This window comes from Larus michahellis, chromosome 3 (assembly GCF_964199755.1).
Source record: "Larus michahellis chromosome 3, bLarMic1.1, whole genome shotgun sequence".
NCBI lineage: Eukaryota > Metazoa > Chordata > Aves > Charadriiformes > Laridae > Larus > Larus michahellis.
This window is the reverse complement of record NC_133898.1, coordinates 52,367,026-52,383,036: the sequence shown is the minus strand read 5'-3', so window position 1 is coordinate 52,383,036 and position 16,011 is coordinate 52,367,026. Positions and strand designations below refer to the sequence as shown.

The 16,011-nt window shown below is 36.7% G+C and overlaps 1 protein-coding gene across 4 annotated transcripts in view; it reads left to right on the top strand.

Moving 5' to 3' along the window:
• FAM120B (family with sequence similarity 120 member B) overlaps nt 1-14,224 on the top strand; it is a 52,754-nt gene extending 38,530 nt beyond the window's left edge. For 3 of the 4 annotated variants that reach the window (XM_074580180.1, XM_074580178.1, XM_074580181.1), the window contains 5 exons: nt 2,295-2,501; nt 6,412-6,520; nt 7,789-7,902; nt 9,963-10,041; nt 12,297-14,224. In XM_074580180.1, the coding sequence (XP_074436281.1) occupies nt 2,295-2,501; nt 6,412-6,520; nt 7,789-7,902; nt 9,963-10,024 (492 nt within the window). In that variant the 3' untranslated portion in view covers nt 10,025-10,041; nt 12,297-14,224. Of the gene's footprint in view, nt 1-2,294; nt 2,502-6,411; nt 6,521-7,788; nt 7,903-9,962; nt 10,042-10,511; nt 10,630-12,296 lie in introns of those variants that run through there. The other variant, XM_074580179.1, reaches the window with a different exon arrangement.
• Nucleotides 14,225-16,011: the final 1,787 nt, after the last annotated feature.

The following is a 16,011-nucleotide window of genomic DNA, read 5'->3' as shown; positions in this document are numbered from 1 at the left end:
CCAGGGTGTATAAATTATGAAAGAATTCCCTAGCTGGATTAGTTTATTAAAAAAAGGAGTTCTGAATATTCCCAGCAGTTCTTACTCTTCTGCTCAAAAAGTCTTTCTTTGTGATCACAAACCAAGCAGATTTCGTCGTAAAACTTTTGATGATGTGGACTCATTTCCTTAGCAGGTCTTGAGATTTGATCAGGTGATCAGAAACAATCTGGCTAGTGCGATACAAGAAACATGATAACGGGCTGTGTGCAGTCTTACACTCTACTTTATTACAAATAATACTGGTTTACTTAAACCACATTCCTCTTTCAAGTACCTTTCAGCATTGTTCAGTGGTTTGCAAAAACCTGCTTTACTTGCCAGAGCAAGAGTTATGAGTGTGCTTGTAGTTACTAGTCTCAGCTGGCAAAATGATAGCTTACATCTGGAGACAATAACTAAATAGCTTGATCCCATACTGAAAATACGTTTATTTTAAAGGGAGGGAAGAAGGAGGTCTCCCTTACTCAAGCATGAGTGTCACAGTCAGAAAAGGATGGGCCTTTCATTTTCTAAATGACTGCTCAAATTGACTTGTGTTTTCTGCATTTTTCTGGAGGTCAGTGATTGCCTTCAGTTATCTGAAGTGGGGGGTGAATTTAAAATACTGAATGTCATGTTGGGTCAGTGCCCTGGTGGCCAGCTTGATGCCTTTCCAGGAATCACTAGAGGCAGAAGAATGTCTTCAAAGAGGGCTCTGGCCCACCCTGCCTCATATTTTTTGCCTGCATCAGCATCTCGAGGTCCTCTTTTGCTTTTACACTGTAGAAAAAACAGCCAGTAGAGGTACACCTCATATCTTCAAGTCGGCTTCACAGAACCCTACTGCCCCTTGCCTCTGGTTAGGGGGAACCCCATCACGGAAGCCATTTTCATGTAGTTAAATTGTACAACAGACTTCATCTCATTGCATAATAATACAGAAAACCTAAGTGCTTGACCAGGTTCTAGCAATATTGTCGAAATTATTTATTGTGGTTTTTCTCTTTTGGAAGAAGTTTTGTAGATCCGTGTTGCTAGCAAAGGGTTCCTGATTTTGTTATGTGGACCTTATGGGGGTAAAAGTTCTGATCCATTAGTACAACATTTCGTGTTGTCTGCTGCTACTTGTCATTTTTTAAAATAGGACACCAATGGTGTATGTTCGTACCTTTAAGTCTTTTGTGGATCTCTCAAGATGTAACATGTTATTATTGTACATATAGTAATAATGGGCCAACCCCTTCCATTGCATTTCAAACAAAAAATTTACAGCTCTTCAGGAGCTAGGGCTAAGACAAATTTGAGCCACATATTTGTCCTTTCTGTTCTGGACTATTTCAGGTGAAATTCCATTCCTGGTATAACTTAGACTGTAAGGAAAACTACTGTAAGGGTACAGCAGCTGCCATGGGTTACAGTACTGATGGCTGCATTGTTATGAATCCCACCTGATCCTGACAGACTGCTTCAGTACAGACTGTGGAAGAGGCATTCCCCACTGAGGAGCTTTGTACTGTTTACACGATACTTAAAATCACAGTTTTTCCCATATTGGATTCAAGGCTTTTATAGTTTGCTATGTTCTGCCACAGCAGGATGTTAAATTCACCCATCAAGTTTATTTTGGCCATAAGTTTTAATTGTCTTGTTGAGTTTCTCATTTTGCATTTTCTGGATGTTGTCATACCATTCCGGTATTTCTTCTGGAGACATCTATGTTGAAATGAAATAATTTGACTTTCAGACTACAGTCAGAGGAAATTTCAGAGTGTTTAAAATAAAGGTCTGGGCACAATAAACTTTGTTTTGTCAAATCTTATAATTTAAATGGTTTCTAAGTGCTGTAACATTTCCCAGTTGATCAAACTGCGGAAGGTCAATGGATCACTGTACACATCATTTTATACTCCCAGTTCATGTTTTGCATTCCACTAACATTTTTTTCCAGGGGACTGCTAATGTTTGAGAAGTACTATGGAGAACAGCCATTTGTTTTGTATTTACATTTTCATTTTGAATTTATCTGTATTACAAACTTGAGTGAGATGCTGTATTTGTTTAAATGAACTTCACTTCTTTCACTTATTGAACTAAGACAAATACAGAATCCTTTGATGAATCCTACTGTGCAATAGAGGACCATCATTGTCACAGCTTTGGGACTGTTTATCATTTGCTCTGTTGTTCTCATGGTTATATATGATGGTAAGGTTGCTTATATTCCCTGATTTGTGAGGCCTACTTTTTTTTTTTTTTTTTTTTAATTTTAACAGCTTCCGCAAGTGGACTCCAGAGCTGTACATCTTGGTGCTGTGTTTGTTCGTGGCCTTACAACTTTGCTCTTGGCCAATAGTGCCTGTGGCTTTCCATTCAGGATGGATGATTTGATGCCTTGGGAAATGTTTGATGGGAAACTTTTTCAAGAAAAATACCAGCAGTCGCACCGAGGTTGCTCTTTGGAAGGGCTTTTGGAAGGCAATGTGAGTAATTGCATCTTCTTAGATAGTTCTGTATTCTTTATAAAATATAGCTGGCCATGTTTGTTGGTTTTTTTTAATATTCATGTTTACACTGGTCCCCTTTCTTTGTATTTTCCCTCTCTTCCTTATTCCTCTTTCATTCTCTCCACCAAAAAAAAGGTAGAAATACTGAGACCATGAAGGAAGCTATAATGTTACCTTTTATTTTGTTTCCACTAGTCAGAAAATAATATAAAGAAGTGTCAAAATGGTTCAGTTTCAAAAAATGAAAATGCCTGTAATGGTTTTCTAGTACTAAGATATTAATGAGATCTTTTTCCTGTAAGATTTTAGGCAAAATATTAAGAATGCCTTTAAATAAGCGTACTGGGTGTAATTTTTAAAGTGTTTAAGAATGATGGTTTTAAAGGTATTAAGGAACCTGAAGTTTGAGATGAAGGTTTGGTGAATTCAAAGAGGAACAGGAAATCAGAGGAAGGCATATATGTAGGTATTTTATTAGAATCTCACCAAGTACCTTCCTGTGCCTTTAAGTATTTATTTAGCTCTCAGTCCCACTTTTAAGAAGCTGGGGATTTGTACAATTTGCATGTTATGTTACCAAAAAACCAGTATGACTTAAAACATGTCTGCCCAGGCAATGGCAGGGAGATATCAGCAGAGTCTTGCTGGGTATGTGCCATATCTGGCGTACTTGGGTGGCATCATGTCCAGGCTCAGAGGTAGCGTCTGCTAGGCTGGGTACAAGGCTCTACTAATGCACCAGTGAAGCCTCAGACCAGACCTGGCTCGTGCCCCACCAGCACAGAATATGTAAAGAGATGCTTGGATAGGTCTATACTCATCTATGTAGATAGCTCTTAAGGCCTTCAATTAATGTGTCTCTTTTTCAATGTGGAACTGAAAATCCTGTATTGTTTAATTACTCTTGAAAATTTTACCTTTGAAATGTTTTTACTTGCTGATACATATATCACTTGAGGTTAAAATAAATAGAATTGATTACAGAGAAAAAAGGGTTTGGGTTTGAATGATTTTAATCTCATGCATTCAATATCAGTTGTTGTATAATTAGTTTTCTTTTCTAATTTTGTGTCCAATTACATACTGTCCTGATCTGGAGTGATGAGTGGAACGCTTGTGGGTGGGTGGAATGTATGTGTTTTCAGCATAGAAAAGGATGATAATCCTTTCCATATGGAATCAATCATATGATTAGGACTATAGCCTCTATCCAAATCCTGTGGTTCCCATTAATTGCTCCATTGATTTCAGTAGATTTTTGCATTGGGCCAGTGGTTCATCCAGTTTTTCATGTAGGACTTTTGCAGAACAATAGTGTCTAAAAAATAAATGGAACAAAATAAACTATACAAATCTATGTGAAACTGATACTTATTTTCCATTTGTGTAGAATTCAGGTTAATGAATAACTTTTACAATATGTATCTAAATATGTACAAAATTTGTATTGGCTGAGAAGTATTTTTAAACATGTTAGGTAGTATGTTTTAGCTAACATTTGAAAATCTTGAAGTGGTCAAGTTAAAGTTATATTTTAACCTGTCTTGAAAGATGCTTAGATCCCTAGAACAGAGTTGGAAATTTGCTTGATCAACTAAAATATCTAGGTTAGGGTTTTTAAAATCCTGATACTCTAGTTTAACCGAACCTCAGATAAACTGTTCTGTTGTGGGGAAAAATAGTCTAGTCCCTGTGAACTTTTAGAGTAGATTAAATATCTTTTTCTTTTTTAGGTATGTTTTTATGGTACATATAACTTTCCAGCTTATCAGTTTAAGGCAAGAATCTGTTTTTGGGAGAATTGCCAAGAGATGCCAGTTTAGCTGGGGACACTGGCAAGGCAACAAGCATATGTGATTGGTTTTTCCTATTATTATAAGTTCAACTTTAATAAATAAAACTGGTACTTAGTTCCTGGCAGAGCTTAATGTACCACTGGAAGCCAAGATCTTTCAGCGCTTCTTTGTTAACAACCTACCCTTGAGCACCATAAATCTAATCTGATAACTGCAACAGCACTGTATTCAGAAAAAAAAAGGTTATTCTAGATGGGATGTTTTGTCATAGAAAAGGTAAGTAATAGGAAAAAGTTACTCCTTTTGGTGTTTGATGCTTGTCTCCTAACTCCTAAGGTCCCTTCTCTATGATCTGGACGGTTACGTTACTTGAGGGAGTTCAGGATATCTCAGAATCAGCATTGTTTTGATTATGATGGGCTTAAATACAGTTAATAGCTTTATGAAAATTACAGTAGAAATGGCATCTCAGTTAAATATTTACATGTATACTGGAAATTTTGAACATTTTAGGGTTGCTTCCCACAGATTCTTGTACCAACAAGAAGAAAATGTATAAATAAAATGCAGTTGATATATTTGTGGGCAAGTTTTTCTGTAGCTCAGCTCTTTGTAGCCTAGCAGCTGTTAAAGATAAAAAATGGAAAGCTTCTGATAAGAATCAAAAATAGAGGCATCTTGATTTTTTTAAAAAAATATGCTAAGCTCATATTATGCTAGTTATCTGTTTTTCATAACGGTAATCATATTAGTTTGTTTATCCACACAGAAAATTGGATATAATAGTCTCATAAAGCAGTGAGGCAATGATATTATCACTTTATTAGCCTTTTTATTGTGCTTCTTACTAATGAGTATGTTCATGATCAATTTTTTTAAATTAAAACCAAATTACCTAATGGGGTCAGCATAACTGGTATGTTTTGTCCTTTTCTGATCATGCCTTTCATCCAGCCTTCATCAACACATTCTGAATTTATTCTCCCAAGAATATAATGAAAAGTTAGTGAGTGTTCTTCACAGAATGTACTCATTTGTGTGAAAAAAAAGAAATATCTGTGAGTTTTGCTTAAGGCTCTATAAAGAGGTTTGTTAACTTAAAAAATGTACTAGGAAAGTTCGTGGGAGGGTTCAGGGATTCAGATTCTGCCTCTAATTTAAGAAACCTCTCTAGTTGCTGTAGTCTTGCCACCTATTGGATTTTTACCTTATCCTGTAATCTTCTCCCCTCCTTCCTGCTCACCCTCCACCTTGGTCGTTACAAAAAGGAATTGTCATCCTGTAAAAATTGGTTCAGTTTTATGAAAACCACAAATTATGCTATTGCTCTAAAATCTGTCTTTTCATAATTCTTTTTAATGTGTGCTATTACCCATATGCCCAGTAAAAATCAATAAAAAATAAATAGATTCTAAGATCTGATACTTCAAAGCTCACTGAAATCAGTGAAAGTTAAGGGTATACCACATCTCTTAGTATTGTGTCTTTAAATAGCTTCAGCTTGTCCTTTTTATAGTAGAACTTGTCATCACACCACAAGGTAAACTTTTCTATTTAATTCCCCATTTCTCTTTAGACTTCATTATATTTCATCAGTCAGGAGTTGGGGCTGATGTATTGTTAAGTTTTGTTAACTGTATGTTAAGTTTTGTTTTAATGTATGAGATTAAGATACTTTGATTTTCACTGGTGTGTTTTCCATGATTTCATCAGGCCTTATCTGGAGGCTTTAACCATCTCTGCCTGAGGTATTGCTGAGAGAAGTCTAGTTAAGTATATCTACAAGTGCAAGGTAATAGAATAGGAAAAGCAAGTGATTTACAGATGTGAGCAGAGAAGAAAACCAAACTTCACTGAGAAAGGGGAGAACATTCCTTTTGTCCCCTACTCATCCCTCCTAGGATCCACTTGTAATATGAAATTTTTGAACATTGCTTCCCAAAAAAATGCGAACCAGATCTACCACCTTCATATATGTATGAGTGTGGGCTAAGAAAATTCTTTTTTTTGTTGTATATGCGGTTGATTTGTGCTACGCCTGAAGAGAGAAAAGCAGAACAGTCATTGCTTTTTAACCCTATTGTCTGCAGGAGTCTTTGTATGCACCCTTCCACAATCTGAAGTCTTTCATTTGCAAGGCCTGCACAGCGAAGAAGAGAACAATACAGAGCAGACCAAGAGGGGATGGATTTATCACAGGTTGGCATTGCGTTAATTTTTTCAATAAAGTCAATATATTGATGAGGTCTATTATCCTTCAACAGCAGCAGCATTTACATAGGCAGCCCATCAAGCTAAGTAAATCGTTAAGTCTTTCTCCAAGAAACCAAAGGAGACATCTAAGAAAACATTTCCTGGTTTTTGGAATTCATGTGAATTTGATTACCCAAGTTTGGATAAAAGTATATTTCCATCTAGCTACATAGTTAGTGAGATATATGCAGTAAATAAAATACATTCACCGACAGAAACATCACTGCTATTTACTCAGTGACTAAAGTTATTTTTATTGGAGGAATTAGATGACTCAGAGATTTTTTTCTTCCTTTCCCTCAGGGGAGTTATTTTAACATTGATAGTTGAAGGTCTGAGCGAGGCATTGAAGAGAGAGTGCTCCTTATTGGACTGGTTGATACAGTTCAAAATAAAAGAAAGCTTTTGGGCAACCTGGAGAACGGCCTTTTTTTGCCTAAGACCTTGAGCTTTTTTGCCCCAACTTTATGCCTCAGTTTACTACAGACATTGGTTTTCCCACCTGATCTCCCTGACTTTCAGGGGAAAAAAGAAATCTAAAAGGTTTTCAGCACCATTCACAGATCAGCCTCAAAGTTGAGGCTTTTGAGGCTTTGAAATAATTCACACTGAATCTCAGTGTTTATGCTGGTATTGTTACCTGCTTAATACTTGATCACTGTTATAATGTCTGTGAGGATAAAAAAAATACCCCTTCAAAATTCCTTGAGCAAATTACAAGAGACAGAAATTATTTTCTGCTACTTCAGTACTTTGCATTATGTGACAGCAAAACTTCTGATGTGTTACTGCACCGTATTGGTGCTGGACATTCAAAACTAAGGGTATCTGTTGGTGATTTATGACACCAGACCTTGTTAGCATCTGCTGTTGCTTGAGAGCTGTACATTTTAATTATGATTAGTGATTTCAATTTGAACAGAGATTTCTGTTTTGTTTTAATGACTGCAGTCTCCAAATCTGTGTCATAAAATTTTGATCTGGTTTCTAAATACTCTTGTTAACAGCTTGTAATCATGATGTGCATAGATGGAAATGAGGAGAAGAACCATGCTTATTAGGCTGACTTTAGTGTGGAAAAAATCATAATTGTGCAGAAGTATTTTGGCATAAAACTAAGAAATGTTGTTTCCCAAAAAAGAATATGGCGTCTCTCTTTTTCTTCATTTAATCTTATATACAGTCAGAGTTGCTTAGGAAATACTGTTTTTCAGGAACACAACAAAGAGAATTTAATCCCAGGTTCCAACAAACACACAGAAGTTCTTTTGTTCCTCCATATCATAACCAGATGAGGGGCTTCTTATGGAGAAATCCTCAACCACAAGGTAAAAAATACATGCGTATTTGGAATCGTCTTTATCGGCAGTGTGACAGCTCTGTGTCTATATGCAGTTTGCATTTGTATGTGTGCAGTTACCCTGTGGCCACAGCAGTCAGTAACAAAACTTGTGTCAGTTCTGGTTGCGTGCTACCATTAGCAAAAACTAACTCTGCAAGGTGGGGTAGAGTGTAGCATTATAATCTGGAGTCATCTTTTACTCACAGTGTTCCAGGGAAAAGCTTTCATGTGATATTTGAACTTTCCATGCTTGGACTCAGCTGAACTGTGTTTAAAATTGTAATAGTTCTAAAACAAATTGGCACAGCTGCACAGAAATGTCTGTCTGAAGTCTTTAGCTGCAGATCTTAGTTCATACTTCAACAAAACACTTAAGCCTATGAATAAAGTTAAAGACATTCTTAAGTGGTTTTCTAGGTCAGGGTCTCAGTTTCCAGATCATTGCCTAAGTAATATAAATGCAAGTTCTATCTTGTCTTGGCATTAATCTTAAGTAATTCAACGACCTCACTTCCTGAACAGAACAGACATTTCAATGAAGCCTCACTGTGGATAACGCTGTTGAACTAACATAATTCAGGTTTTTTTCCTTATTATTACGAGTTACAGCATATACAAGTAGATTGAAGAAAATAAGGAAAAGGAAGGTAAGTGTCTAAGAAAGATCAATTATTAAGTCTGCAGAGCCTAAATTTCTTCTGTGTTTTCAGGTGAGGTTTTCAAAGAAGACTGATGATGTGATTAGGAAGGATAAATAATAAATAAATACAGTAAAGTCTTTAATGTGTTTCAGCTGCCACTGTTCTATGCTTGAGAGTGAGATACTTTCATTTGATTCACAGATAAGACTGATTTTGTACACAAAATGTAAAGCTAAAATACAGAGCGTGCATGCTGACTGTGAGCAGAACCAAATCCGGTCGTTGTTACTGTGACTATCTCTAGAAGCCTGCAGTTCAGGGCTTGGGTCATCTCTGACCAACTCCAGAGATCTTATGACTAGATGTATTCCACAAAGTGTGTTCCTCAGTAACTGTGCTGAACTGTGTCATAAATGTGTTTCAGTAGCATTATTAATTCATCTTGGCTTCTTCTACTCTAGCCCTATTTACTACCCTCTGGATGCTCTTAAAACATGATCCCATAAGTGCAGTGAAATTGTCTCTCTTATAAGTAAAAAAGATTTATTGGAAAAATATATCTGTCCTTACAAAAGAGCCCTGCAATATTTTAGAACTCCTTTTGAACTGATCTGCTAAGATGACTCATTTTGACAAAGTTTCTTTTTCCAAAGTTTGCTAATATTTAGAGAGGTATTTGGGTTGCTTCATTATGTAGCCTGTGGAGGAAAGAGTGCCTCCACCCAGAAAGCATAAACCTAAGAAGCACTGCTGTTTCTCTGAGGTGGTGGTTTGAATCCCCTCAGGTGGAACGTGAAATGAATTTAGGCATCCCTCATTTTATGGTGAATGCTAACCACTGATCTGTTGTAATTAACAGCTCATCCTCTAGCTGTATTTTGAGAGAAGGGAATTCAGCTGTGGGTGTTTTGGATTTTCAGGGGGTTGCGGTTCTTTTGTTTTGTTTTGATTTTTTATATTTATTTATTTAAAGTTCTCTTCATAAATTTCTTGGCTGTGTGTCACAAATGGAGAGTGCATCCATGTAACTCAGAGCAGGACATCTAAGCCTCACAGTGAAGTAGATTTTTCCTTAGTGTTTCTTGTTTGTTAATTTAGAAGGCTTCCTATTTAGCACGCTGACTTTTGTGTATCCCATTCTGAGTGTCCATCTGTTCTGATGCTTGTTAAACAGATCATAAGTATCTAATTTAAAACTAAGGTTGGGCTTCTGTTATTGAGATATAAAACTTTGCATTGCAGTACTTCATAATATTTATGCTTTGAGTTTAAAAGTCTTGCCTGAGGTAGCAAGCCTATATATGTATAGGTGTAAATGTATTTTTTCTTGCAGCCTATCTGAATAAGCTTTTGTTGTCCTGCTTTAATGTTAATTAAAAATATTTAATTCTTCTGCTCCCTCCAGGTAGAGAATATAGATCGGGACATCCAGACCGGAGGAGAAGATTCCACCATCCTCCTCAGTAAAGAATACACGTATACAGGTAGCAAACTGAGATGATGGGATAGTTACCATTGAGATAATTTTTGTCTATGAGAGCCTCTTTTGTTGAACTGTACAGTGTAACTGTGACTTTATGAACTTTACAGAGTAAAATGTGACTGTGGAGGAAATCACTCAAAGATGAGGGTATTCAGACTGTTAATGACTGGTCATGTTAGGTCTAAGGTTGCTATGAGACCAGAATCACTAAAACTTAGGTTAAAGATACCAGTTAAAGCATAGTAGCATCCCAGTATAGCTAGATTGTTTTGTCCCTTTGACACTGGAAGGTATGAAGTGCTTTTGCAACATAGATACTCCTGACTGTGACTTTTAAGACTTAAACTATAAGTTTTGCCTATTTTTGTTATAGTTGTGTATATTACAAGAGTTTGCTTACCATGAATAATGTGCATATCCATGCTGAATTGTGATTTGTGTTTTGATTGCGGATTATATCTTTATTTTAAGGGTTATACCATTGTTACTGAAATCTGTTGAAAAGTCTGAAACATGACATCACTCGTGTAAATATCATCTGCCAGTGAAATAAACTGACCTTCCTGTAAAATGCAGCACTTTCTTTCAAGAGCCAAAAATTGCTATTACTTTTGGAACTTCTAATTAAGCAACTTTTTCTACCCGTCTCAGCTGACTGTGTGGAGTAAACCCACATCCCTGCTGAGGAGAGAAAGAGTCTGAGTCTTGTCATGCTTTACTTCTGTAATAAATGGTACTTATGAGAACTAAGTATTATTTCTTATCCAGAATTGTAATTTAAACACTTATCTTCAGAACTATTTATTAAAAATTGATATATTTCACTTTGTGAATCAATTTCAGTGATGTATGTATTTCTTTAAATATAAAATTAAGTCATGTTATATAGAGTTATTGTAAATAGTACCAAAGAAACATAAAATAACAGCACATGCGATTTTTAACAGCATCATAGGATCATATATTGATAAACTGGTATCATGAAAGTCCTTCTTCAAGTCATTACTTGTGGTTTTTAAGAAACTGTTTCAGAGATTACAGCAACTTTCTTACGTCTTACATTTGCATACCCATTCAGTTAAAAATAATCTTTACTTAATTAATTTACTTAATCGATGTCTTCAGGCAAGAAAAATTAGACAGTTATGTAGAAATCCCATTTTAAATCACAAAGTGTAAAAATTGTAGCAGAATAAAAAAGTGTCAATACTTATGTCACATAGAAAGTGAGTGACACACTTAGAACCATGGTTATCTCTTTACTGATCTGCATCTTAACCTAAGTGAAAATTTTCTTCATCTATGTAATCTTCAACAATTGTATGCTTTTCTTAGGTTTCTAGCAATCTTTGAATTGGGTTGACTGAAGTGGATGTTTATGGAACTGATGGGTTTTTGTCTACTTATGTGCTTTGGAATCATAGTATCTTTAGTTTTGTATTTCAGCATTTTCAGTACTTTAAGTTATATAATAACCTCTCCTCTCATACGGGAGGTATGTGATGAAAGAATGAAAGCCTGTTGTCTGTTCCTGCTCTCAAAAAAAGACTGCGCAGCAGAAAAAGAGGATATCCAAAGATAGAGGCAAAATGTTAAGAGCAAGCTTTGAAATCTGATACAGTTTGCAAATTTTCGTAAGAGTGTGTTTAGTTGTTGCGGATGGTGACTATTCCAAACAGTAAAGTCAGTTGTGTCGCACACGGACAAAACTTTGTATTTATGCAGAAAACTGTGGCCTTAATGTTTATTATGTTGGAAAGTCCACTCTTTTGGATTATTTTTCTTTTTTGTTTTCAATAATATGGATTAGTATTCTGTTAGTGTAGTTTTCATAATCATTGTTCTAGATTTTACTGTTACAAAAACTGATCTCAGTCTTAGGCTTCTTATTGTATTACTGCCAGGATTATTTATTTTTATAAGCATTGGAAAATTGGATTTATATCTGAAAACTATCAATCTCCTGACCCATACTAACAGTGAGTAGCAGACGCTATAAAACTTAATGCTTGCATTGAGACTTGCAGAACTTAAGGTTCAAAACATAGGTGCTATATATAGTGATATATTAGGTGCTATATAGTGATATATAAAACATATATCACTAAACCCAGAATGCATCGTTATGGTAGTTTAATTACCTACGTAATACGGACCACAAAATCTTACCCTGCAACAGGCTGTAACTTCTAAAGTTGTTTTCGTTGTTGATGTTCATGTGTTTTAATTGTCTCCTCACAAGTGTTTGTCTTTTAGATCATCCAGATGACCCAATTCATACTGGAAATGGATGAAAATGGATAAGAGAACAAGATACATCTTAATGAAATGTCGTATGGTGAAGATCATAAGAACTTCATCAGTATTTCTAGAATGGGGTGGGAAGACTCTAATCAGAAATTTATCATGCCTCATTTTTAGTTCCATTTTATTTTGTATACCTTTTTTTTCTAGCCTATAGCATAGAGAAGTAAATTATGGAATGTTGTGAAACAATTATTATATAATTTAGGTTCTAGATAGTACTGTTTGGAGCGCTTTACAAAAACTTTGTTGACACAGTTATGAATAATGAACATTAAAAAATTATGTCTAAAAAAGAGAGGCCAGTCTGAAGTGTTGAAGAAGGCTGCAAGAATTTAAGAATTCATCTGCCTGTGTCATCAAAACTATCATGTCTTTTCTGTTAGACCTTTATGCTATAGGACACTGAAAGTGCCCGGTCTTGGACAAAAATGGGTACTTCTAAAGTGTTTACAATGATGTCATGGTTAAAAAAATGATACTTTTCTGTCATATGTCTTACTTTCATAGTTCCTCAGTGTCAGAGAATGAGAAAAGGGTAGCTAAAATATTCCAGAGAGATGTAAAATTGGTTTCTATGTACAAAACTGCTACAGCTTTAATGTCCTATTATTTGGGGGTCTTTCAGAGCTGCATCAAATGCATAGTCCTCTTCTGGAATACATAGAATTCTCCTCCATATCTAATGAGTCATTTACAAAACATTTAAGGTTTATGCCAGACCTTACATCTGTCTTTAGCCTCAAAGTAAAGGTTTGAGTGTGAGCCTCTGGACAGTATAATTTTGGAGGAAATTCTAAATCAAGGGGAAACTAACAGACATTTTGAATGCTTGCTTTTTTTTTTCCTAAGTGGCAGTTGTTCGAAGTACACAGGGTAAAACTTATTCCCTGTTGACATCACTGTTGCTTCTTTTGCAGATACTAGTGGCACCATGAGTTCACTCTATACTGGTAAGGTAATCCCAAGAGGTCTAAGTAAATGGACAGAGTACAGGTAGGGCAATCAGGTGTTAATTTTCATTGGTCTATTACTCATCACACAGACTGTTACTACTTTGGGGATATGTATGTTTTTAGAATAGTACGTAAGTACATTTGAAATTACATGTCCTTAGAAGTGTTTAGCATAAGGAAGAAGCATTATTTTTATATTCCAAAGAGAAAATTTAGCTCTAATTTTGAAATCTATTTCAGAAGAAGCACTATAGCTACTGTACAACGTAAACTTATCTTTAAGGTACAATGATTACTGATTTAAACTCTGTTGGTTTTAGTCCATTATTGTTGTGTTAACGTTGTTGCTTAGGCTTTGTGCTGGTAACTCCTTTGAGTCAACTGTCAGTGGAACTTAGTTCCTATTTAGTATACAGGTTATGTCAAAGTGAATAGTATTGTCAGACATACACAACTCAATACTGTAATCTCCTCGCATGTATTTTTCTGTTTGTAACCCAATAAATATATTCTTTCATACTCTGCATGTAGCAACAGTCCAGCTAAACAAATACATTAGCAGCAAGACAGGATTCGAGTTGTTAAAAGTCTGAACAGACACAATTTTTACACAACACTGTCTGATTTGCGTTCCAGGGGTCCTGTCATGATAGGGGCATTCCTGCATCCTTTTTCTATTGATTCTCATTACAGTACTGACTGTAATTGTACTACCACTTTTTCCTTTTTTCTTTTTTTCCCAAACCTTTTGGAATAATGTGGTCTGAGTTTTATGGAAAGTTCTCTAGTTTCAGGAATCTCATGATGTATAATAGTGTATTTGAAAAGAATGTAACTGTGTGCCAGAATTTGTTGGTAATTCTCCCTTCAGGCTTTGATATGAGAAAAGATTTCTGTTGGCCTCAATAAACAAAGTTAAATACAGTTAGAGTGGGAGTTTTGCTGTGCTAGTTGTGGTATGTTATGAATTGTTGGTAATAATTATCCTGACTACTGAAGAACTGTTAGCTTCTCTGTGAGTTTTTTTTTCCTCCTAATGTTAGACCATAAGCAGAAGCTGCTTATTATTATTTCCAAGCCAAAAGATTTTTATTTTTTTTTCCCACCAGTAATCATAGAGTGAAAGCAGAAGCATGAAGTTGAAACATAGAGGTGCTACTTTCCTGTCTCACTGAACTTTAAATTGGTCAGAGTACCATAAAGCTTAGGGGCTGTAGAAGTCATGCTTGAGCGTGTAGGGATACCATGGCACTGTGTGAGTCTGGTGTGGCTGCCCTCCTAGGTACATTTTGATGACCTGGGAAGGTTCCTCCTGAATGTAGGTCATTCAGACTTGCTGGGGTTGCTCAGGACAGGGCTCAATGGGGGCAAGTATACAAGCTCTAGTGTCTGCTAGTGTCTCAGGGGCAGAGGTGCCTGCCAGCCACGTGGTACTCTGCACCCTGAATGTTCTACCAGGCTCTCCTCCTGACCCCCAAGGGGTTTGGCTGCCTGCAGCTGGGTGACCTTGGGTCCAGCTGGTGTGTGAGAAAGACCTGTGTGAGAAAGCTGTGAAAAGTCTCATGGGAGGCCTCTGCCCCTCGGCTCAAGACATGCATTTAAGCTCAGGTCCTGCCCTTGGTCCTTGCCTAATCTACTTTGCAGACATGCCTGTGTTGAGCCTGGTACCTTGCTGATTCTGCCCTTGCCTTGCTGACTTCCTGCTTTGACCTGGGACGTGCATCACCACCATGGACTTGCCCAGCGATCACAGGACTGTTGTGTGAACCTGATTACCATCATCAGACCTACTCTGCTCTTGCTCAGGTACTGTGGGGCTGCACCCTTACCAGTGCAGTCACTGCCCTACCTGTGTTGTCACTGGCAGCTGCTGCCTTGCTTCCCTTGTGGAGGAGCCCACCCTTGCTGTTCCATGACAGTGGGCTTTAAGGCCCAGACAGCACAGGTGGTCAGAAAGTTTGCCTGTAGCTACCATAGTGATTGGACAGTGTCAAAACAGTGCCTATGGCCTGTGGGATTACTTGCTGCTGAAAAAGTGAAAAGAGCGGCAACCAGTAAAATGCCTTTTTTTATCTCTATACAATTAGGAGCTTGCACTCATTGCTTTCTTAGACCTTGCAGCTGACATCCAGACCTTTCTCATTCATAATCAGGCTACTGAGTACACTGTGTTTCAACATTACATGCCACAAAAGTGAAGCTGGTTCAGAACATGGAATCTCATTTGTTAAAGAGTACGTTCCTGCAACTGATACTCCTAGAGCCCTGCTGGCCTGTACTGCTTTTGAAGTCCTAGGTAAGACATTAGGTGTTAAGTTTAACCTACAGTGTCTTGGCTAGGATTTTTTACCTGGAAGTGTGTATTTTTTTGGGGGCTCTGCAGTTGAGACAACACATGATGAGTTGAAGAGTTGTCTGTAAAAGACAAAAAGGGAACTAGCAGGGTATTCTGCCTTAGTACTCACCAGCCTATGTGTGTTATTTGATCTTACTACAAAATTAAGGATTAATGTTTGGTTTTGCTTGTGCCAACTGGCTAAACATATCTTTATTGTATTAAAAAAAAACAACCCTACAGTTTTGAATGCTTGTTTGTTCAGGTGAGGAATCAAAACCAAGAACCGCTCCTGATCTTGTATTAAGCACTGCTCATTGCATGAATAGGAATTACGGTAGTGCACAACTAAAAACTCTTTAATGCACTTGAAATC